Source organism: Phascolarctos cinereus, unplaced genomic scaffold (assembly GCF_003287225.1).
Source record: "Phascolarctos cinereus isolate Bilbo 61053 unplaced genomic scaffold, phaCin_HiC Scaffold_726;HRSCAF=1367, whole genome shotgun sequence".
Classification (NCBI taxonomy): Eukaryota; Metazoa; Chordata; class Mammalia; order Diprotodontia; family Phascolarctidae; genus Phascolarctos; species Phascolarctos cinereus.
In genome coordinates, this window is record NW_027556098.1 from 243,935,779 (window position 1) to 243,960,706 (window position 24,928).

The 24,928-nt window shown below is 37.9% G+C and overlaps 1 protein-coding gene across 1 annotated transcript in view; it reads left to right on the top strand.

The window, feature by feature from the left end:
* CCDC169 (coiled-coil domain containing 169) overlaps positions 1-21,439 on the top strand; it is a 50,574-nt gene extending 29,135 nt beyond the window's left edge. Inside the window, exons 5-7 of the mRNA XM_078146168.1 lie at positions 2,898-2,996; positions 3,214-3,267; positions 21,231-21,439. Of these exons, the coding sequence (XP_078002294.1) occupies positions 2,898-2,996; positions 3,214-3,267; positions 21,231-21,344 (267 nt within the window). The 3' untranslated portion in view covers positions 21,345-21,439. The remainder of the gene's footprint in view (positions 1-2,897; positions 2,997-3,213; positions 3,268-21,230) is intronic.
* The last annotated feature ends 3,489 nt before the right edge of the window (positions 21,440-24,928 follow it).

The following is a 24,928-nucleotide window of genomic DNA, read 5'->3' on the forward strand; positions in this document are numbered from 1 at the left end:
TTTATTTGACCTAGAATTTCTGTATTTTGGCAATAATATTCTTGGATATTTTCATCTTGAGGTTACTTTCAGGAGGTGACTCATCAATTTTATTTTAGTTTGTCTTCTGATTTTTATAGATCTGAGTAGCTTTCATTTTATGATTTCTTCAAATAGTAGGGTATCCAAGTTTTTTGTTTTGTCAGATGATTCTTACATTGTCATTTATTTTTTCCAGGTTTTTTGTTTTTGTTGTTTTTTAAATAAGATCCTTTATATTTGTTTCCATTTTTTTCAGTCTTTTGCCTTTGTTCTAACCTTTTTTTTTCTCTCATGAAGTCATTAAGTTGAGGTCTCTGCTTATATTTTTTAAGAAGTTTGTTATTTGGGTAATTTCCTGCTTCTGTTCCAAGCTATTCTTTTTTCTAATTCCTTCATCCAGAGCTCTTATTTCACTTATAATTTGATTTTTTGAATCTCTTGTGTATGTCTTTCCATGTAGGCTTGTAGCCTTTGGGATCCAAGCAATGTCTGTTCTTCTTATAATTAATGTGGAGTTATACTCTTTTGGTTTTCAAACCTCTTGAACATCATATGATCCATAATATTTCTTTATAGTGTTCAGTGTATTTTTGTGTTTACTCCTATCTCCAGCCTCAGTTTCTTATTTGTGGACATTAGACCAGTGCCAGGGCTAGGCTCTGCCTTCTTCTATACTCTTGAATGGGAGTTAGGAAATATCAGTGTTTTTGGTCCTGAGCTCAATTTCTTGGGCTCCTGTCATTAGTTTCCATCTCCAATGGTGTGTTTGTATTCAGAACCCTGACAGGTTTCAGGTCCCCCTGCATCCTATGGGTTCTAAGTGTATCAGTTTTCAGGGACCTCTGTATCACCTCAGGTCAGAGTATTGCAGATTTCTGGCCCTTCTAGGGTGTCCCAGTCAGAGCACTGCCAGTTTTTGGTCCTATGTTAGTGGTAAGAGTATCAAAGAATTTGGAATTTTTGACCCACTTGAAGCTTCCTTGTTTGAGCACTCTGGGCAGGTTTCAGATGTCCCTGTAGTTTATCTGATCAGAATGCTAGCAGACTTCTGAATTGTTTGCCTGTACTGCCACTGGCTTCTCAGGCTGAAGAACCCCACAAGCTACTGGCGTATGGGGTGTGTGTGTGTTGTGTGTGTGTGTGCTGTCATAGGCTAGATGAGAGAGGTTACTATTATTTTTCTTTGAATTTTTCAACCATTATTTGATCAGGTGGCCTTCATAGATTTTTGTTAGAGAACATGTAGAAGAGCTGGATTTCTGTTATAATGTTTCATGCTGCCACCTTAAGAAGCAATCCTGATTTGTAAATTATTTTTCCTTAACCTGTTTTCCAAGTTATTTATTTTGATCATCAGTACTTTACAATTTATTTTTTTTTTTAGCCTTTTGACTTTCTTTTAATACTTCTTGTCTCATGAAGTTGTTGAGTTATGTTTACTCCACTTTATTTTTTGTGGAATCTACCACTCAAGTAAAAGTTTCCACTTTTTATTCTATTTTTCTTTCAATATTTTCCTCTTGAACTTTAATTTCATTTATAATTTCATTTTTTAAAAAAATCTTCATTTTTTCAGGTATTTGTATAGGCTTTATAGCCAAGCCATTTTGTTTTTCCCTCTGAAACTCTGGTTATAGTTGTTATGTCATTACTCTCTTCTGGATTTGCCCTTTTGGCTTCTCTAAGCCTATGTAGTTTCATCATTGTTTTTGGTATTTTCTTCTGTTTACTCATATTTCCAGCCTCATTTCTTGGACTGGGGACTCTGTGCTCAGACCAGACCACTCTTGCGTTATTGGATGGATTTGACAAGACTTTTTTTTTTTTTAAATAAATTCTGTCCTTCTGTATTCTGGGTCTGCTGCTAATTTCTGTCTGGATGAGATGGCTGGTACTAGGCTCCAATTTTCGCCTTAATTCTTGATTTCTACCACAGTCTTCTAGTGATCTAAATAGTTTCTAGCTTCAGTAAATCTCTCCATCTTCTTGAATTGGAAGCCACAATTGGGAGCTGGTTCCATTTTCTCTGTGGCCCTGACAAGAACCAGTCAGATGTTGGCAATCATGCTGGTGTTAGACCTCTTGCATAACACCCCTAGCATCAGTCCTTAAGTCCTTAGTTGTCTTTATCTATTGCTGTTGCTCATAGTACTCCAGAGAACGCATAGTTTAAACATATCTCCCTCCTCATTTGCCTTTTAGGGTCAGGTCTGTCCCTTGATTCTGTTCTGCTCTGACTTCAGGCCTCTGGTTACTGAAGCTCATAATGGCTTGCAGCACTCCAATTCAGGTTATTTACAATGTCTCATTCTGTCTATTCTGGAATGACTCTTTTCCCCAGCCTACGCCTGCCAAGCCCATTTTATGGCAGGAGTTTGTGCTGGTTTTCTAGCCTCTACATTCAATTATATTAACTGGAGTTTTACTCCAATTTCTGTTGTGTGACCCCTCTAACAGTCTTTGCCAGCTTCAGAGTGTCATTTGTACAGTTTTTAGATTGGGTTGAGGAGCTTGCTTTTGTCTCTTTTTGGTTTTCTTTATGATTGTTCATTCTAGGTTCTTTTTGAGATATTATTCCTATTGATAGGAGCTAGGCTTCTCTACTGTCTTTCAAATTGCCTTTTAACTATAAGTTTCCTGAGAAATCTCTTAAAGAAAGAAAGTCTATGAGAAGGTTAAGGTTATAATGTGAAGTATGCAACTAAAAATACTATTTATTCTTTGAATGTTTGTCCCTGTATTTCTTTTGAATATAGTGTCAGCATTGAAAAAAATTCCTATACAGAGTTTGAAGCATATAATTTAAAATCTAGGTTGTACAAAATTCTGTAATTATTGATGAATATATGTAATAAATTTGTTTTGTATAATTCCAGAATTCTTTAAATCAATTACTTAAACAGCTAGAAAAAGAAAAACGAAGTCTTGAGTATCAAGTAAAAGAGTATGAGCTTAGACTGGAACAAGCATCAAAGGTTTGTTTTTATTCTGTTCAACAAACAACTCTTTTTAGAAATTATTATGCCATTTGATGTCTTGTATATATGTAGTATATGTATTATATGCACAGTAAATAGTATAATGAAAGCCTTATAAGAAATATGTAACTTAAGAAGTTCCTAGATAATTCAAATTTATTAATAATATTGTTAACATTATTTAATGTTGAATTAATATGTGTCTTTAATTTAGGCTTTCCATAAGACCAATGATGAACGACGGGCCTATTTAGCAGAAATATCTCAGGTAAATCAATTATTCACATTAGAATACTATGTTTATTCGTATTTGCCCTTGTTTTTAGTTTTCTTTTTTCCTAGGATGCTGTTTTCCTAGGCAAACACATTAAAAGTAAGAAAAACAGAGACTTAAGTATAGAAGGTGAGAAGGCAGAAATATTTACCCAACTAAAAGAATCTTTACATGTTCAACTTATTTGCAGTCCGTGCCCTCAAGGAGCTCACATTATAATGGGAGAGACAATAAGCAAACAAATAAGCAAAATATGTACAAACAAGCTATATACAGGATAAATAGGAAATAACAGAAGGGAGGCACTAGAATTAAGAGAGGTTTGGAAAGGCTTCCTATAGAAGGTGGGATATTAATTAGAACTTGAAGGAAGCTAGGGAAGCTGGGAGGGAAGGATTAGGAGGGAGAGCATTACAGGCATATGAGGCACAATTAGAGAAAATTCCCAGAGCTGAGACTTAGAGTGTCTTCTTTGCAAAACAGCAAGGAGGCCAGTGTCACTGAATTGAAGTGTATGTGGAGGGGTGGGGTAACCAGTGTAAGAAGACTAAAAAGGTGGGGATAAGGGGGACAGAAATGGCTAGATTATGAAGGGCTTTGAACACTAACAGAGGATTTTGTTATTTGATCCTGGAGATGATAGGGAGGCATTGGAGTTTATTGATTAAGAGAGTGATGTCTTCAGACCTGTGCCTTAGGTAAACACTGACAGTTGAATGGAAGATGGAGTAGAATAAGGAGAGATGAGTTAGGCTGATTCATCACAAGCTAATGCAATATTATCCATGGATGAGGTAATGAAGACGTACACCAGGGTGATGGCAGTATTAGAGGAAAGAAAGGGACATGTTTGAGAGATGTTGCACAATCGAAATCTACAGATCTTGGCAACTGATTGGATATCGGAAGTAAGAGATCATGAAGAGTTGAGGATAACACCTAGGTTACAAGCCAGTTGGACTGAGAGAATGGTGGTGCCTTCTATAATAATAGGGAAATTTAGGAGGGGATAATTTTAGTGGGAAATATAATGAGTTCAGTTTTAGGCATGTTAAAATTTAAGATATCAACTGGACATCCAATTTGAGATGTTTGAGAAGCAGTTGGAGATGTGATACTGGAGGTCATCAGAGAAATTAGAGCAGGATAGGTAGATTTAGACATAGAAATGATAATTAAATCCATGGGAGCTGATGTGATCACCAAGTGAAATTGCACAGAGGGAGAAAGAGTAGTGAGCCCAAGATAAAACCCTGAAGGATAACTATGCTTAGAGGGCATAACCTAGATGAGGATCTAGCAAAGGGGACTGAGAAGGAGCAGGTAGGTAGAAGGAGAACCAGGAAAGAGTGATGTCCCAAAAATCTAGAGAGAGAAGAGAGTATCAAAGAGAAGCAGGTGATAAATAGTGCCAAGTCTGCATAGAAATCAAGAAGAATGAGGATTGAGAAAAGGCTATTGGATTTGGCAATTAAAAGATCATTGGCAGCTTTGGAGAGAGCAGTTTCAGTGGAATGATGAGGTTGGAAGCCAGGATCTAAAGGGTTAAGAGAGAGAGAGAGAGAGAGAGAGAGAGAGAGAGAGAGAGAGAGAGAGAGAGAAAGTGGAGGTACCTATTGTTAGACAGCTTTCTCAATGAGTTCAGCTTCAAGGGGCAAAGGAGATATTGGGTGATGGTTTGTGGAGATGGAAGGATCAGGTGAGGGTTTTTGAAGAGAGAGACATGAGCATGTTTATAGGCAGGAGAGAAGGTTCTAATAGATAAGGAGAGATTGAAGGTAAGTAGGGATAACAGAGGAGGTGTCTATTGAAAGAGATGGTTTGGAATGGGATTGCTTGTGCAGGTAGAGGGGTTTGCCTTGGTAATGAGTGAGGTCATGTGAGACAGGAGTGAAGGAGATAGTGGCAGAAGGCATTTAAGTGATATGAGGTGGGGAAGAGGCGAAAGTATGGAGCTCCCAGTAAATGGCCTCAATTTTTTTTTTCTATAATATATCAGGCAAGTTCTCAGCTGAAAAGATAACAGGAGAGAGAGCTATGGAATGTTTGAGGAGCGATGAAAAGGTTTGGAAGAGCTGCTGTGGAGTGGGATAATGAGTTTATAAGGAAAATATAGGAGGATTGCCCAGCAGCAATGAAGGATCCAGTTGAGGTTATGTAATCTAAATTTGTAGTTGACCCAGTCAGAGCAATTCTGTGATTTTCTATATCTTTATTCGGCAGCATGTGTGTAGAAATGAAAGCAGGTGATAGGAGTGATCCAAGGTTGAGGCTTGACCAGGCACAATAAATGATATGATAAGGGGGCCAAAGACTCAAGAGAAGAGAACAGTGTAGAGTTTAACTCATTCATCAAATGGTCAAGATGAGGAAAAGAGGAAAGAATCACTAATGCAGAGGTGAGGGCTTAGGAAAGAATTAAAGGGTCAAGAGATTAGAGGTCATGGTGCATTCAAAGAATGAGGTTTTATAAAGGAAGGCAGAGGGAGAAAAAAGGTAACAGATTATGGTCAGATAAGGAAATGCCAGACTCCTTGAACATGGAGAATGATGCAATCATAGGTGATGGCAGCATCAAGTCTGTGACTACTTTTGTATATGGCTTAGGTGGAGTGTAAGAGTAAGTCGTGGGAAATGAGTAGGTTGAGAAATGTAGTGGTTAGGGTGTTTGAAGGAGAGTCAGTGTATATGTTGAAGTCCCCTAGTATGAGGGCAGAAGTTGGGAAAGAGAGAAAATTTGTGAGTCAGGTATTGAACTCGTTGAGGAAGGAAGGGCAGTGACCTAGAGGTCACTGTAGACAAGAGCTACTGAGTTTTTGATTGGATGGTAGATGTAGATATTTTGAACCTGAAAGGAGGAGAGGTTACTGAGTGATGGAGGTGGCAGGGAGATGACCTGGAAGTGGCAAAGGAGTATTAAAAACTGACCTCGTTTAATTGTGCTAGGCCTAGTTTCTTTTAATTCTTTTCTGTTCTTGGTAAAGTTGAGTCTCAGAACTGTCTATTCCTGGAATGTGCCTTCATGCTATTTAAGATCCATAATAGGCAGAATTGTGATCAGATAGATAGAGGCCTGCCCTTTCCAGGAAGGAAATCAATGGGATCTTCAAAAAAGTCCTGCTGCTACATACATGAAGCTGCTCTCTAATTTTTCCCATTTCTAGCTACCCACCTGAGAATGAGTCAATAGCCAGATGTCATTTATCCATAGTCGTAGTCAATAGTTAGTATGTCTTTATTAAGTGTCTACTATGTGCCAGGCACTGTGCTAAGCACTGGGGTTACAAAGAAAGGCAAAAGATAGTCCCGGTCCTCAAGGTGCTCACAATCTAGTGGGGGAGACAACAAGCAAGCAAACAAACGTATACAACCAAGGCATATAGAGGAGAAATAGAAAATAATTAGCTAAGGGAATAATCAAGAGGGATTGGGAAAGAAGATGGGATATTAGTTGGGAGTTGAAGGAGATCAAGATGAAGAGAGAAAGCATTCTAGGCAGGAGGGACAGCTAGAGAAAATGCCCAGGGTAAAGAGGTGGAATGTCTTGTTCACAGAACCACAAGGTGGCCAACGTGACTGCATTGAAAAGTGTATGTGGAGTAGGGGGGGTGGGATCTAAAGTATAAGAAGACTGGAAAGATAGGGGGGAGGGCTAGATTATGAAGATCTTTTCACATTTAACAGAGGATTTTGTATTTGATTGTAGAGCTGATAGGAAGCCATTGGAGTTTATTGAGTAGGAGGGCAACATTTTCAAACCTGCTTTTTTTAGGAAGATCACTTTGGTGGCTGAGTAGGGGGATGTGTGGGAGTGGGGAGAGACTTGTGGAAGGCAGACCATGCATGAGGTTATTACAACAGTCCAGGTGTGAGGTGGTGAGTGCCTACACCAAAGTGGTGACAATAATAGAGGAGAGAAAGGGTCGTATTCAAGAAATGTTATAAAGGTGAAATCTACCAGCCTTGGCAACAGATTGGATAGAGGTGTGAGAGATAGTGAGGAGCTAAGGATAACACCTAGGTTGCAAGCCTGTAAGACAGGGAGGATGATGGTGTCCTCTTCAGTAATAGGGAAGTTTGGAAGGGTGCAAGTTTTAAGCGAAAAGATGAGTTCAGTTTTGGACATGTTGAATTTAAGATATTATACTGGACATCCAATTTGCTATGTCTGAAAGGTACTTGGAGATGTGAGACTAGAGGTCAGCAGAGAGGTTGGGACAGGATAGGTAGATAATAATAATAATAATCAGCATAGAGATGATAATTAAATCCATAGGAGGTGATGAAATCAAACAAAGTAGTATGGAGGGAGAAGAACAGAGGGCCCAGGACAAAGCCCTGTGGGATACCTTTGGTTAGAAGCTATGTATTGGATGACAACTTAGCAAAGGAGACTGAGAAGGAATAGCCAGATAGGTAAGGAGGTGAACCAGTAGGGAGTGGTGTCCCTGAAATATATAAACAAAAAAGCCCTGTTGGTACTGCTGGAAAACAATTGCAAATACTATTTTAAAGATGGTCACCTGCCTCAAGCATGTGCCAGTATTAGTTTTGTCTGGAATTAAGAAGTCTAGGACAACACACTCACCCTAAAGCGAACCCACAGCTTAAACATTTCAACTGTATCCTGAGGACACTGAGAGTAGTTCAAAACTTTTCTTGTGTATACATACAACTTCTCCAAGAATGATGTCAATGGCTCCTACCTGCTGGTGGTGGGGCACGAGCCACACTTACCTGTCATCCTTTGTTTTGGAGTCTCTGAAGATAGAGACTGCATAGACTCATGACCATTTTGTTTCTCAGTTGAAAAACTGAAAGAAGCTTTGTTGTTATTTTTGTTCAGTCATTCAGTTGTGTCAGACTCTTCATGACCCCATATGGGGTTTTCTTGGCAAAGACACTGGAGTGGTTTGCTCTTTCCTTCTCTAGTGGATCATCTTTTGTCAGAACTCTCCACCATCTTGGGCAATTCTGTACAGCATAGTGCATGGTTTCATTGAGCTATGCAAGCCCCTCTACCATGACAAGGAAGTGATCCAGGAGGGGGGAAGAAGCTTACCATTTAGCTAAATCTTAAAACAGGAAGGATGCTAAAAGAAATAAATGGTGAGATGGTTCTTATATTCATTGTCAGGACCTTCAACAAGATGACAGAGTCCTGCTAAGAAATCTTGGCATTCGTGGGACACACAAGTTAGCAGATCAGTGGAAAACTACTCTATACCTAGTTGTGGAGAAGCTAAGCAACTTCCCTCTTTTAAAAATAGCCCAGGGGCAGCTAGGTGGGGCAGTGGATAGAATGCTATGGCCCTGGAGTCAGGAGGACCTGAGTTCAAATCCAGCCTCAGACACATAACACTCACTAGCTGTGTGACTGTGGGCAAGTCACTTAACCCCATTGCCTAGCTAAAGAAAAAAATAGCCCGTGATTGTTAGGAGGCCTAGTAAAGACAGTTGAAATTAGGGAAATGGTTATACATATAGCCACCTGATAATATCAATTTTTACCCTTGTCCTGGCTGGTCCCTCTGGGACCTCTAGAGGATCCTATAGACAAGATATTTTATCAGCTTCGTATCTTGTTGAGGTAGACACTCTTCCATGCTCATCGTGTGGACTCATAGACAGGCCAATGAGTCTCTCCTAGACCTCGCCTTCTGTATCTGTACTCCATGGCTGCTCCCTCCAAATTAATCTACACAGATAAGCTTACCTCTAGCTCTCAACTATTGGTCAAGTTAAACTGATGGGCATAGCAAAGGACAGATAGAAACCAGGTACCTTATTTCACCATTTCAGATTCATTAGGTATATTAAAAGGAAGAACTACAGACAAACTTCAGACTTATGATGAATTTAGAATAGAGGTTCCTAACCTTTTTTTTTTTTATATAGATATCACAGACCCTTTTGGCAGTCTGACAAATCCTATGAACCCCTTCTCAGAATAATGTTTCTAAAAGCACAAAGTACATAAGATTACAAAGGAAACCATTATGTTGAAATATAGTTATCAATATATATTTTTTAAAATGACAGGTTCATAGACCCCAGGCTAAAAATACCTGGCTAGAAAACGAAATTTGCAAAGGCACAAAATAAGACACATAAGACATACTGAATAGCATCATGGTCTGTCTTAGTTCAGTGGGTCAATTACATATCTTCTAAGAGACCCTTGGGTCCTTTTAATCCCATGCAAATTTGAGAAGCAAACAGAATTTGTCATGGTACGCATCTGCTGTCCAGGTGTCTCCCCTTTGCCCTCCTGGGTGAGCAATACCTACCTTATATTTTTTAAATGTAGGATGCATATTCAAAAAAGTGAGGTGGGCTGGAATATTGACCAGAGCAGGGCTTCTTAAACTTTTTCCACTCGTGACCCCTTTCTGTGTTTCAGCAGCGTTGGTTGGTGATGTGTGGCCTGAGGGTATGTGCAGTGCAAAGTATGTGTGTCACATTCAGAACCAAGGCTGCGGTGAAGTTGTGTGATGTGACATGGGCAAGCGCTGCCAGAAACACCTCAGATTCATTACATGTCTGATTTTGAATTAATTTTTTGGTTGTTGCGCATTCAGAAACATTTTACTATTGCCAAATTTTTCGTTACCCCACAGTTTAAGAAGTGCTGAAATAGAGGATGTTCCTTAGAATCAGAAAGACCAGGGTTGAAATCCTACCTCTGAACCACACTGTGTGACTCTGGACAAATCATTTAACCTCTCAGTTCTCCTAGGCAACTCTTTAAGACTATATAAGTTATAGAAGAGGTACAAATCTCCATTGGTGAAAGGAAGTTTCTTCACTGTGAGTTCCCTTGCCTATATTAATTAAATCACAGGTCTGTCCCAAAAATCTCCCCCTCCTAATAAAAACACAAACAAAAATGAAAAATTTTTAAAAAATGAATTATCGTATGTCAATAGATGCAGAAGAAAGCTTTTGTAAAAAATCACTATTCATTGATAATTTAAAAACACAAAAATATAAGTCTAAAAGGATTTTTAAGCTTATTTTTTATTGTGAGTTTAACCATTGGCACATATAAGCATTTGAGCACATAAAGATGAACCTAGAAAGAAGATGACATAAGAAACTGAATTCGTTACATTCAGTTTTTTAAAAAAATGCACACACGCATACATATATACACACATACATACATATATACACATATGTATATTAACAAGTTAATAACAAAATTTCTCCATGTGCTTATGTCCCCTTCTTCACTTTTTGTTTTCCTCTGTGCGTTAAAATGTTTTATTAATGCCTGTAGAAAGTTGACTATGAAGCCAGAAATATCTGTGGTTAGGTCCTACCACTAACACACATTGGCTTTGTGTCCCTAAGCAAGTTAACTTAGCTTCTTAGCACTCTGGGTACCTAAGACTTTAAGTTGTAGAGAAGATGGTAGCCTGCATTGTAGAGGGAGTTTCTTCATTCACAAGTTCCCTATACAAATAGCGAACTATTGATCAAAGGTCCAGTTCATAGCTTTCCCCAACTAATAAAAGCTTCCCCTGTAACAAGTATGTAATGTATAGCAAAACAGATCAACACAGTGGACTTATCTAAGAATGTGTATCTTGAGTCCATTAGAACTCTCCCCATTTCTTAACATAATAAAGAATCTCTTCCATGAGCCAAGAATCAACACAACAAAGAAATATTAGATGCGTTCCCATTAAAAATAGGCATAAAACAAGGATTCTCACCTTCACTATTTTTTAGTTGTGAATATTAGTGAATATTATTAAATAATATTAGAAATTCTAGCAATTACAGTTTGAGAGGTCTTCAATTCATTCCTTTGGAGACTGTCATGATCCATGGTTAAGAGTGGTATAACACCAAAAAGCTGCTATTTTTAAAAGATGGGTTATTATTTAAAAGATGGGTCTTTGCTTCAAGGAAAAGTGTTAGGGTCACTAAAAGAACTTTGCAATTTCTCAAAGGCAATCCAACCTCTATACTCTTTCCCTTGTTAAATTGGGGCCAATTCACTGTCCATTTCCCGTGACTGTCCAAGAGAAATATTGATGGCTGAGCTGCAAAGGTTGTTCATTCAACTACATATCATTGTTTGGATAATGAGCTTTCTTCATGCACTTGATTTGCCTGTGAGAACAGTTAGACCCAAACTCAACATGATTATGGATCTCATGTAGGGCGCTCTGCAGTGTTCTGGGGCTTGCTATAATCAGGAGAATACCATATACAAACAGGAGCATCTAGAGGACATCACAAGTTATGGTGATCCCTTTTCTTGAACTCTGCAATGGATCTTCTTCACAGGCCAAAATCAGATTTCCCTGTCAATACCTCACTGCCAATCAGTCACCATAAGTTGTTTGAACAAGGTTACCTCTTTTGTTAATAGTATTTTAAGAAATCTTATATAATTTTGGCTTAAGCATGGGAGATAACCTTGTTAGAGGAGAGAGCCTATAATATGGCATTTTATTTTACCAAAATGAGATACTTTTTTACAAACAATAAATGCACAGTTGGAGCTTGTATTCTCTCTATCTTTTAGTCAGTTGTGTGATGGAAGAGATTTGGTCTACTGTGTAATACTGTTTGTGAAATCTTGCCTATTCCCTACCTATATCTCCCTCAAATATCTCCTGGATGTATATTGATTATACCCACAAAAATCTTATAAAGATGTGAAAGTAGGCATATGGGTCAGTATTTATTTATATTTTCTCCATGGGGAGGGAGGGGATTAATAGGGTCTGAATTTTTTCTTACACTTTTGGATTCCTCCCCCCTTTCAGATATGTTGTGACTCAATTTCTTAAGGTCTTCAAAATTGTGTCACCTTCAGCACGGAGCTCATCTACATGAGACCATTTTTGTTTTCTTTAGTGCAACTTCACTTTCTCTATAAGCATATTAGGACTGTGATGTTAGAGAACAAAAGTGGTGGTTCTACTGTCCTAATTTGTTATAAAAAACTTTTGCTGATTTTATTCCATCTTTCATTTGTTTCTTGACCTGTCATTTTCATCATTAAATACCTTAAAAATGACTGCTCAATTTGGTCTGTCACTAAACTTTCTTTAAACTTTTTCGTATTTTCTGATACTGAAAAATAAGTAGGCTTTGAAGTAGAATACCTCTCTAAATACTCTAACTTCCTGAAATAGTGCAGAATATTTCTCCTCCAGAATGAATCAATTAATTTACTAGAAATAAAAGAGACAAGTTTGAGTTGACAAGGAGGTGCTAATGTAGTGGATGTAATAGTTCTGAGTGAGTAATGAATTGATGAGTCTGATGATAGAAATACAAAAGAAGAAACTTTCCAAGAAAGGAAGAAAACCACTTGACAGAAGGTTGTGGTAGCCTTTGAATCAACACTTCATTTTATAGAAAAACAGCTATGCTATGTTGCTGTGTTGGGCATATAGCTATTTACATATCTGATACTCCATCTTTATGAACAAGTGATACATAACTAAAAGGCATCAATATTTATTTAAGAAAGCAAGTTCAGGTGGAGCCAGGATGGCAGAGTAAAAGCGGTGACTTGCTTGAGCTCCCCTCCCCAAACCCTCCAATACCTATAAAAATGTCTCTAAACAAATTCTAGAACAGCAGAACCCACAAAAAGAGTGAAACAAATTTCCAGCCCAAGACAACCTGGATGGTTGATTGGAAAGATCTGTTGTGCCAGGCTAAGGGAGCAACATAGATCAGCGTGGGCATGTAGGCAAAGACCAGGCCTCAGTCAGTCCTCAGGGGACGAAATCACAGGCAGCTGTGACGGTTTCCAGACTTCTCAACCCACAAACACCAAACACAACTTAGAAAGTCAGTAGGAAAGGTCTGTGACCATGGGGAGAGAGAAGCTCAGTCCCAGCCCCAGTCCTGGCAGAGCCCCGGGGTGGTGGCTGCTTTCACAGCTCTTGGCCCACGGATTGAGGGGGAAATTGAGTGGCTGATCTGAGAGGGATTGCAGTCATCTCTTTGCTGGTGCTGAGGAAGAGTTCTCTCACTTTGCCCTTGCTTAGATCTGGTTCACAGTTCTAGTGGTGGTCCTGGAGTGAGGAGGAGTGCTAACGTGGTGGAGCTTGTGGTGATGAAGAGAAACTCCTCCTCATAGTTCCAAGGCAGAAAAGAGTGCTTGTGGTCACTCATAGACCAGAGCACAGGCCAGGAAAGGAGTAAACATCTCACCCCTGATTGTACCACCTTGGAAGAACTGAATATTTACAGGTCCCTAGAAGTATCTCTGAAAACAGCTGCACAAAACCCCTGAAGCTTGGGACAGTACATCCTCCACACCGGAAGCAGACCCCTACGTTAACAAAGAGTTTAAAACTCAAGTATTTGGCTGGGAACATGAGCAAATGCAAAAAAAAAGTCAGACCATAGAATCTTTTTGGTGACAAAGAAGATCAAAATACAATCAGAAGAAGACAACAAAGTCAAAGCTGCTACATCCCAAAGCCTCCAAGAAAAACATGAATCAGTCCCAGGCCATGGAAGAGCTCAAAAGGAATTTTGAGAAGCAAGTAAGAGAAGTAGAGGAAAAACTGGGAAGAGAAATGAGAGTGATGCAAGAAAATCATGAAAAACTAGTCAACTGCTTGCTAAAGGAGACCCATAAAAACACTGAAGAAAATAACACCTTCAAAAATAGCCTAACCCAAATGGCAAAAGAGGTCCAAAAAGCCAATGAGGAGAAAAATGCCTTAAAAAGCAGAATTGGCCAGATGAAAAAGCAGAATTGGCCAAAAGCTTACTGAAGAAAATACTTCCTTAAAAATTGGAATGGAGCAATTGGAAGCTAGTGACTTTATGAGAAATCAAGACACTGTAAAAACCAAAAGAATGAAAAATTGGAAGACAGTGTGAAATATCTCATTGGAAAAACAACTGACCTGGAAAATAGATCCAGGAGAGAGAATTTTAAAATTATTGGACTATCTTAAAGCCATGATCAAAAAAACAGCCTAGACACATCTTTCAAGAAATTATCAAGGAAAACTGCCCTGATATTCTAGAACCAGAGGGTAAAATAGAAATGGAAAGAATCCACTGATCACCTCCTGAAAGAGATTCCCAAATGAAAACTCCTAGGAATATTGTAGCCAAATTCCAGAATTCCCAGGTCAAGAAGAAAATATTGCAAGCAGTCAGAAAGAAACAATTCAGGTATTTGGAAACAATATCAGGATAACACAAGATTGAGCAGCTACATTAAGGGACCAGAGGGCTTGCAATATGATATTCCAGAGGTCAAAGGAGATAGGATTACAACCAAGAATCACCTACCCAAGAAAACTGAGTATAATCCTTCAGGGGGAAAAATGGACATTCAGTGAAACAGAGGACTTTCAAGCATTCTTCATGAAAAGACCAGAGCTGAATAGAACATTTGACTTTCAAATATAAGACTCAAGAGAAGAATGTAAACAGGAAAGAGAAAGTTGAACTATTTATATTCCTGCTTGGAAAGATGATATTTGTAACTCATGAGACCTTTGTCAGTATTAGAGTAGTTGGAGGGGGAAAATTACATGTGATAGATTGATAGAGAGGGAGAGAAAGAGAGAAAGAGAGAGAGTAAGTACAGGGTGAGTTGAAGATGAAGGGGTGATATCTGGAGAATAAAATTAAGGAGTGAGAGAGGATTATATTGGGAGGAGAAAGGGAGAGTTAAAATGGGTTAAATTATCTCACATAAAACAGACAAGAAAAGGCTTTTACAGTGGAGGGGAAGTGGGGGAAGGTGAGAGGGAATGAGTAAATCTTATCCTCATTGGATTTGACTTAAGGAGGGAATAACCCACACACTTAATTGGGTATGGAAATCTATCTTACCCTACAGGAAGATAGGGGGGAAGGGGGTAAGAGAGCAGGAGAATGATAAAGGGAAGGGAAGATTGGGGGAGGGGATAATCAGAAGTAAATGCTTCTGAGGAGGGACAGGGTCAAAAGAGAAAATAGAATAAACATGGGGTGAAATAGGATGAAGGGAAATATGGTTTTTCACAACATTGACTACTATGGAAGTGTTTCGCATGACTACACAAGTATAACCTGAATTGAGTTGCTTGCCTTCTCAATGAGGGTGTGTGGGAAGGGAGAAAATTTGGAACCCAAAGTTTTGAGAACAAATGTTAAAAATTGTTTTCACATGCGACTGGGAAATAAAATATACAGGCAATCAAGTATAGAAATCTACCCTGCCCTAGGAAAATAGAAGGAGAAGGGGATAAGAGAAGGGGCGGGGGGGGGGGAGATAGAATAGAGGGCAGATTAGGGGCAAGGGAATTCAGCATGCACAGTGGCTTGGGGTGGGAGGAGGAATGAGATGGGGAGAAAATTTGGAACTCAAGATCTTGTGGAAGTGAATGTTGAAAACTGAAAATAAAAAAAAATTAAAAAAAGAAAGTTCCTTGGTTAGTACCCATTTATTCATATGTTACATACCATATGTGTTTTCATCTGTGGAAGAGCAAAATGACCATTATTCATAATAATAACTAAAAGAAGGCATCAATGGAAGCAAATTGTGTGATACATTTTTTAAAGTTTTCTATTTTTTAAAAAAAGTGGAAGTCTTAGCACATAAAGTCTGAATTTTATCTGGGAAATTCTGTCATGTGGTACAATAGATAACAAAATATGTACCATTAATGTTTGATATAACATTTTATTAGTCAGATTGTTCCTTGATACTACTTTTAAAAGGGAGTTTCATTGTAGAGTAAATATGATTATTGCTAGCAAGCAGCAGTCAATATTTAATGAACCAATACCTTCTAACTGCAGATCCAACTCCCTTTGCACCTTGACGGCTCCAGTTGTCAGATTATTTCTTTCCTTGTATATGTCGTAGGCATATGCCTGATGGGAAAAGTCCTTAGAGCTTCATTTCCCACAACTCTTGCAGCAGAATCTTAGCCTCATGATACAATGAGCTAAAGATGCAGTTTTATTTGTGTATTGGAAATGGTATTCAATTTCATTAAAAATCAATAGCTTCCACAGACTGAGGAAATACTGAATACCTACATACTACCAGTGCCAGTATTTTCCATAAACACAATAGTATCAACTCCTTATTAACTATATTTAGTCTGTTTCTTCTAGTGCAAAAATCATTCTCCTTGGAAGGCGTAAACAAAAACAAAATAAGCATTGAGCATCTCTGCATCCTCCCTGTTGTCTGTTATTGTTGTCTTATCTGCCACAACCAGTCCTATCACCTTCTTTAGTTATGCTCTTTTCCTCATTTCAGTCTAGAAAAATACTCCCAGCCCTTTTGGTTGTCTTTAGCTTTTCTTGCCAGCCTCTAGTCATTCTGAGCTTTAACACTTCTGAAATTATCTTTACTAAGTCATACTTTTGAAACTCATCTTCTGCTACTTTCCCCAGTTTCTATATTCTACAAGTGACTCTTTTGGAAAAAAAAATATATTATTTGATTAGTTCTCTGTCCAGCATCATGTATTTAAAGCTGGAAGGGATCTTAAAGGTGGTGGTCTAGTCCATCTCTCTCACTTTGAAAAGAGAAATTGAGGGCCAGAAATTAAATGGCTTTCCCAAGGTCACACAGGTAGAAGAGGAAGGATTTGAACCCAGGTTCTCTGACTCCAGAACCAGTACTATTCACACTGTACCACACAGTCTTTCTTTTAATTCTCTTGAGAACATTCCTCCTGAACCACTTTGAATTTGTCTTCAGAATCACATTTTGAGAGCATCGCTATAGAATTTTAGGCCATGGGACCCTACTTATCCTTGCTCTGAATGATTTGAAACATTCTCTCTCAAAAGTTAGGGTACATTTTAAGAGTATACTGGTATTTACTTTTGTCCTTTACCATAAACTCTGATATGGAATAGTAATTTATCTGTAAGATTTCCATCTCTTTTTGGTGGAGAATCAGATCATTAAACAAATCAAAAAGTTATTAGCTATTCTACTTTTGGCACAGAAAGAGTTCCAGCTGACATCTAAATAACTGAAATTCCCTATCACTATTATATCATGACTTGGTACCATCATAAGGCTTAAGATGTATTTCCCAAACTCATCTATTTCATCATTCTGTCCTAGTCATCTGCAGTATATGCTACATTAATTGATCAATCACTCGTAATGGAATAGGAGTAGAACTGACATGACCTTCCCCAAGCCACTTCCAGGGATACATGTGCTCAGGAATGAAATACTTTGGGATGATGCAGCAATCCTCGAAGAGCATTGGTCATGGAGCCAGGAAGAGCCACGCAGTCATTGGATTTAAAGGGAGAGAGAATTTCTATTCTTACTCTTTTTTTCTTCTCTCCTAAACATGCAGCTTGGCATACTCTCTTGGATTTTCTCTTAGAGGAAGTAGTTGCATCTCTCCCCACCCACCCCTGCTTAGTAGCAATCACACTTGCTCAAACATGGCAACAAACACAAGATTACCCCTTTTGTATGCATACTCAGTTCTGGCTTAATAATCCTTATGCCACCAGCTCTTGCTCCATAGTCAATTAGATAGCTATTTGCTACATATTACCAACTCCTGAATCATTGTGACCAGGAGTAGGCTCACCCCAAGCTTCCATGTAGTCTCAGGCTACACCCAGGCAGGGAATATCTCTGCATGCTCCAAGTACTGGCTGCCTAATGGCCAGTCCACCCCTATTGCCAACAAAGTGCTTCAGTGTTCCTTTTTAGACTGTAAACATGAGCCATCTTTCCTTAGGCATAATGGTGTCTGAACTAACTTCTCAAGTTTTGTGAACAGAAAGCATAATTAGGAGAAACTAGTGTTATTATTAGGATGTACTAGTAAGTAAACCACTTACCCTACCAAGGACATGAAGACCTGAGTTCTAAGTTCTCAGACACTTCCTACCTGTGTGACCTTGGGAAAGTTTTAACCTCTTTTTGACTCAGTTTCGTTAGTTGTAAAATGGTGATAAAAACAGCACATACATCCCCTAGTTGTGGGGAGAAACAAATGAGATATTTCTGAATTGTTTAGCACGATTCCTGGCACATAGAACATGCTCAACAGATGCCTCTCCCCCCTTCCATTAATATGGTATGGAAGAACTATACCTGGTCATTTTAATTGCTAATTAAGGGTTCTTATATATGAATAAAATATGAAAGGCTCTCTGAAGCTTGTAGCAACTGGGCTTCAAAGTGAGGTGATACAAGTTTATCCATCGAGTTACAGAGAGAAAATATGTTATCCAATGATTCAATAAGCATTGTGTCCAGAGAGTGTGGGAGGCACTGGGACACAAAGACAAAAATGAAGTAGTTACTGCCCTCAAGTATCTTTCATTCTTTTGGAGGAGATAACATGTACATATATAATTAACTACAAAAATGTTAATAATACAAGTTAAAGTTTTAGGAAGGATACCAGAAGTGGGGGTGGGGTGGGGAGGTGATCTGGAAAGGCTTCATGTAGAACAAGGATTCTTAATTTTTTTAGGTTATGGACCCCTTTGGCAGTCTGGTAAAACTTATGGACCCTTTCTCAGGATAATGTTTTTAAACACATAAAATAAAATACATGAGGTTTCAAAGGAAACCAAAGTTTAATAAAAAAATTTAAAAAGTTGATAATATGTGGTGAATAGCTATCTAATTGACTAGGGAACAACTGATGAGACATTGATTATTAAGCCAGAATTGAGTGTGCATACAAAAAGGGGTAATCTTGTGCCTGATGCCATGTTTGAGCAATCATGGTCGCTACTAAGGAGGGGTGGGTGGGGAGAGACGCAACTACTTCCTCTAAGTTTAATATAAAATAAAAAAAAGTTCACGTACCCCTGATAATTGATCTACCATCTACCCCTAGGGGACCAAGAACTCCAGATTATGAACCCTGTTGTCAAAGGTGGTTCTTGGGATGAGTTTTAAAAGAAGCAAAGGATTCAAAGAAGCAGCAGTGAGGAGAGAGTGCAGTCCAAACATGGGGGACAGCCAGGAAGTCAGCAGAGAGATAGAAAATAGCAACTACAAGACCAGTGTGACCAGATCTTCAAGTATAACAAAGGGATTAATGTATCAGCTAGAAAGGTTTATTGGAGCCAACTTGTGAAGGGCTTTTAAAAATGCTAAACAAAGAAATTATATTTGATCGTCCTAGAGTTAATATGGAGACATTGGAGTTTATGGAGTCAGGGAATGACACGATCAGACTTGGGCTTTGGGAAAACCACTTAGGCAGCTACATAGGGTATGGATTCGAGTAGAGTGATAAGAGGCAGGGACACTAACCAGGAGGCTATCACAGCAGCTCAGGCAAGAGGTAATGAGGACCTGAACTAGGGTAGTGGCATCAGGGAATGAAGGAGAAGATATGAAAGCTGTTGTGTGAAGGTAGAATTATTTCTATTTTTAAAGCCTAAGCAAAACTAATATTTAAACATAGATTGATGCTGGCACTCTCTTGGTCTATATTTCAGACACAGTCATCTGTCATATACAATACCCTGAGGGAAGAATAGGAGCTAAACTTTCAGTGACTCCAAGTGTACTATATTTCAGTGTATTTTGATCTATTGCTGTTTATGTGCACTTTGTTAAGTGGATTTATGGTTTATATTGTCTAATTTTAACTGAACTAACTTTCACAAAATGGACAAGTGCATTAACAAGACTCCTGCAAAGAAACTACAGATTTGAAGAAAATGAAAGCGCAAGCAAAAAAAAACCAAGAAAATGACAGAGCTGGCACTTCCACAGCTATTACAGTCTTATAATCAGCCAAATGACAGAGGCAAAAACAATGACATTCTAATAAAATCTGACAAGAAATTGGCCAAAACCCTCCAAAAATTATCAAGATGCTTGAAATTTGGACTTAGATCCACTGTAATTAACAAGGAACCTTTCCCTATGTGTATATTTTACCTTAAGATATTAGCTAATTTTAGTATGAAACCATCATGATTGACAAGATATTTAATACTAAGCATTTGCTGCCATAAAAGAGGTTATCTGTAAAAACATTGACATTTGCACCTTTAAAAACTTGAAAAAAGAATTTTCTAACTTATTTTAAGTCTTCCCAAAAGCTTCATGGGCTTTCAACTCATTTGTTAAAATGCCACACTTTCTAATAATTTACACAAATAATTGATTGACAGGAAAGATGGAAATTTACTAGTTGAATTTCAAAAAGAATTTTCGCATCATCAGTGAACGGCATTGAAAAATTAATACATGATTAAGTAAGCCTAGCTAGTGATGCACTTCTTCAGTCTGAATCTGTGTCTTTGCGAAGTATCTTTTTCACCTAAACACCAAGTAACAAAACAAACTAGATTCAGAACCAGACCTTTGAATCATTACATCACAAAGTGTTAAGGCAAACTTTTAAAAAATAACGAACCGTATTCAATTATATTGCTTTCTAAAATATTATTAATAATTAAAATATTTAGTGAGCAAAAATGTTTTATACCATGAAGAAATAAAATAATTGTTTTTAAATGTTGTTTAATTCTTGATTATATCCTTCTAAATTATTTTTGTGTATGTTTTATAATATACCTAACATATTAGTATAATATTGTGTATACAATTTATGAGTAAATTATATATATACAGACTGTCCCAGAAATCTTAGTGCAGTTTTAAGCTGTTAAGACCTTTAAGACAGATAAGACTTTTAGCATACCCCATATTAGGGATGTGTGCTTAAAAAACTTTACTGATGCGGTACACGATAAAAAAAAAAATTAGGAGTCCACTGGTGTAGAAGATGTATATTTTTAGATTTTGCCTGGGAGGGAGGGAGGAAGAGGTTGTATAACCAAGAAAAGCACAGCTCATAGATCTGATGCAAATTAGGCTTTCTTGTTCTTTGCCCCCTCCCTGCTCACTCCCCACCCCCACCCCACAAATTAGCTGTTTTAAAATAAGCTGATAATGTAATGATAAGCCCACTTTTCCCTTTTGCTCTCAGGGTTGCATAAGGAAGAGACCCTCTTCAGTCCAGAGGACAGGAAAATCTTACTTTGTTTCATCTCACATTCTTCATTCAAATAAGGCTTTTTCCCGGTTTGAAAGGAAAATTTGATCCCCCTAGAACCAGCATTGTCCACAGTCACCAGCAGCAGTCTTTTCTCCGTTACAAGAAATGATCCTAACAGGATGCAGTAGTGGCTGCTGCCCCCCCCCCATGTAAGTTGCCAAGCCCAGCTTTATCTTGCCTGAAGCCAAGCCCGTTTGAGAGCTGCAGCCAAGTTACACAGGGCTGCATCACATCAAAAGTCATTTTTTCTTGTGTAAACCTATGGGGGGGGGGGTTCCCTTTACTCTTCTCCATAAAGATAAGAATCAGGCACATTAGCTATTATATTTTTTATTCACCTACATGTTAGTCTTGGAAGAAAATTATATTATTTCTTCAAAAAGTTGCTGGAGGAATGTTTTTTCATCAAGTATAATTGCTTTTAAGTGAAATAACCTCCCACTGAAAAATAAAAATTAAAAGTACGAAAATGAAGGAACACCCAACCTAAAGCATATTTTGAATGTATTTTTGGGAGGCTTTTTGGTGAGGCAATCGGGGTTAAGTGACTTGCCCGGGGTCACACAGCTAGTAAGTGTCAAGTGTGTGAGGCCGGATTTGAACTTAGGTCCTCCTGACTCCAAGACCAGAGCTCTATCATAAAGCATATTTTGAAACAAATTCTAATATGTCAAAGATCTTGGAGCTGTTAAAAATAAAAACATTTAGATCATACCTGAATGCACAAACCACTAGTATACAATATATATAAAATAATAGGCTCTGTTTTTCCAGTGTTTATTTCTGTGGCTGCATTTTGCCTGGTCATATCCACTAACTGGTACAGTAGTATGTCAATGGCAGAATTTAAGTGTTTGGGTGTTTTTGACCTTCATTAACAAGGTCAGTTGACAGTGGCAGAGTTTATACTTAAATAATAATTCAGCCAATTTAATTCAACCAATAAATAAAGAGTCCCAAAAGTCTTAATGCAGTTTTAAGCTTTAATGGCTTAAAACTACACTAAGACTTTTGGGACACTGTATATTAAAAATAGCTTTCATTTTTATAGGACTTTTAAAAGTTTGTACATCAGTTTTTTCACAGGCCTGCAATGTAGTTGTTAAACACTTAGTAAGTGTAAAACATTGAACTAGATGCTGGAGATAACACAAAATTCTGCATAAGACACCAACCCCAAGCCTCTTAAACCTTACTGTCTGCTGGAGAAATAAGACATATGCAGTTTTTATGCACCATAATCCATGATAATCTGCCAAATTCATGAGAATTGTGTGAAACTAAAGTGAGGGCTAAGGTATGAAAAGACATTACCAGTGCAATCAAGGTTTCATGAAGGAAGTGGCCTTTTAATTACACTTTAAAGATGGGTAGTAATTCTGCAGATATTGTAGGGGAAAGAGGGATTTCAAGCATAAGACACTGTGAGCCAAAGCTTGAAAGGGCAAAATTGGGTTTGTTAAGAGGACAGAGTATTCCATTGTGGCCAAAGTACAGAGTGGATGGAGGGCAGAAATATAAGACTGGAAAGGTAAGGTGGCACCAGATCTTTGGCATCCTGAATTGACAGGCAAAGAAATATGCAATTCACATACACATAAATGGCTGAACAGACTGAAACACTTATTTCCCACATGTTGAACCACATTATGCCTAATAGAAAGGTACTTTGCTTTGGTTAGAAAGGCATTTTTTTTTAAACTGGAAGAAAAATTAACTTATTTTGTATTAGATACAAATTAAATAGATTTAAAAGATTCTTCCTCATGAAAATTTCTTTCCTCCCCCTTAATCTCCTCCAATAATCATTTTGGAGACTTCTCAACTTAAAGTAATGAGATACTGAAATACAGTACTAAGAAACTCTGAATCTTATTTGAAGATATTTCAAGGCTGAAATTTGCTATATCCCCTAAATGGCATTCCCAAGCCTAAAGTGTGTGTCATGATGTAATAATTTGTCCTCTAGAATTCCTAGGGGATTAAAAAGAGAGTATGCTAACAAAACAAATTTATTATGCAAAAGATTTACATGGATAATATTTGTAAAGTTTATAAAAATCACTTTATAAATATTTTGTATTGCAGTCATTTTCAAATAATTCCTGATAAATTCCAGTGCAATAGTGAAGAACATGCTAGACTTGGAGTCAGAAGGACCCTGAGTGTCTTCTTAGTGGGACCACTGTGGGTCACTTAAACTTTTTGACCCTCAGTTTTCTCATTTATAAAATGGAGATAATAATACCTATAAGCCACCACACAGAGTTGCGATAAGTTCTTTTAAAACTTTAAAGTACTATAGAACTTTTACCAATTACTATTCAGTCTTGCTGAGTCTGCTTATTTCTCCAGCAGCTCATTTGGTCACTCAAAGACTACAGTAGCTTGAAGGTCAAAGATTTTACCAGACACCATCATGAGAATTGGAATAAGTTAACCTCAGTCTGTACCAATTTATACTTTCTTTGTGAGTCTGATACCAGAAAAGATCTCCTGTTTTGGTTGCCTGAAAAGAGGAAGATGAAAGGAATAAATCAACCTAAGCGACAACCAGCCAGATTAAAAGGGGTGGGAAAAGTACTATAACTACATTTGAATAGTGCCTAACTAAATCTGTGGTGAGGTTCTGACTCAATACCCACAGAACATTAGTGAAAAATAGTTACTCTTGAAGCTGTGGAGTGATTTCCAGACCTTTTCCAATACGTCTGAAGCAACTCAGACTTTTAGGAGTGAGATGGGAGGGATTAGAGTCAGAAGTAGTATGCAGGGACTATGACATTGTCTTAAGATACCAACTAGGTAGGATATGCTTTTCCCTCAGGGTACTTACCTGGTGTGTGGGAATACTGAGGAGGCACACTCAGACACAGATAGGAGGAGAACCAGAAGAGACTAGTGTCATGAAAATGTGCAGAGGAGAGAGTAGCTAGGAGAAAATGGTGGTCAGTAGTGTCAAAGGCCAAAGAGAGGTCAAGAAGAATGACTTCTGAAAAGAAGTCATTACATTTGGTAGAAAAAATGAGATATTCGTAAAGCCCTTTGCAGACCTTAAAGCACTATGTAAATAGTTGCTATTATTATGATTGGTAACTTTGGAGAGAGCAATTTCAGTTGACTGTTGAGATCGGAAGTAATAGTTGTAGATTAAAGCTTGGAAACGTGGGAGAAAGATTCATCTTAACATTTTAATCAGTGACTAGAGTGAAAGAAAAAAAGGCAAGATAATAGATACCAGGGAGGAATTTCTAACTTGACTTCGAAAAAGGTGGTGGAAAGTACAAGCATAAAAGAATTAAATTATGTAGGGGGATGGGAGGGCCATAGTTATCTATGAGTATCACCTAACTGTTCTACAATAAGATTCTGACTCACCCTAAATGTTGAACATCAGTGAGAATTACAGAAAATTCTGAAGCTGGTTCCAAGATTTTTATTTTTTATTTTTTCTGAGGCTCTCCTTGGACTAGTGGAGTTCCTTTCTTCTTCTAGGTTTCTGCTTCTTGGGCTTATCTCAGTTCATAGGACTTCTTCAATGTGTGTGTGGTTTGTTTGTTTTTTCCTTCTGGAATTTTCTTTTTCTTTTTTTTTTTAACCCATATATACAGCTTCAGTTTTTGTACTGG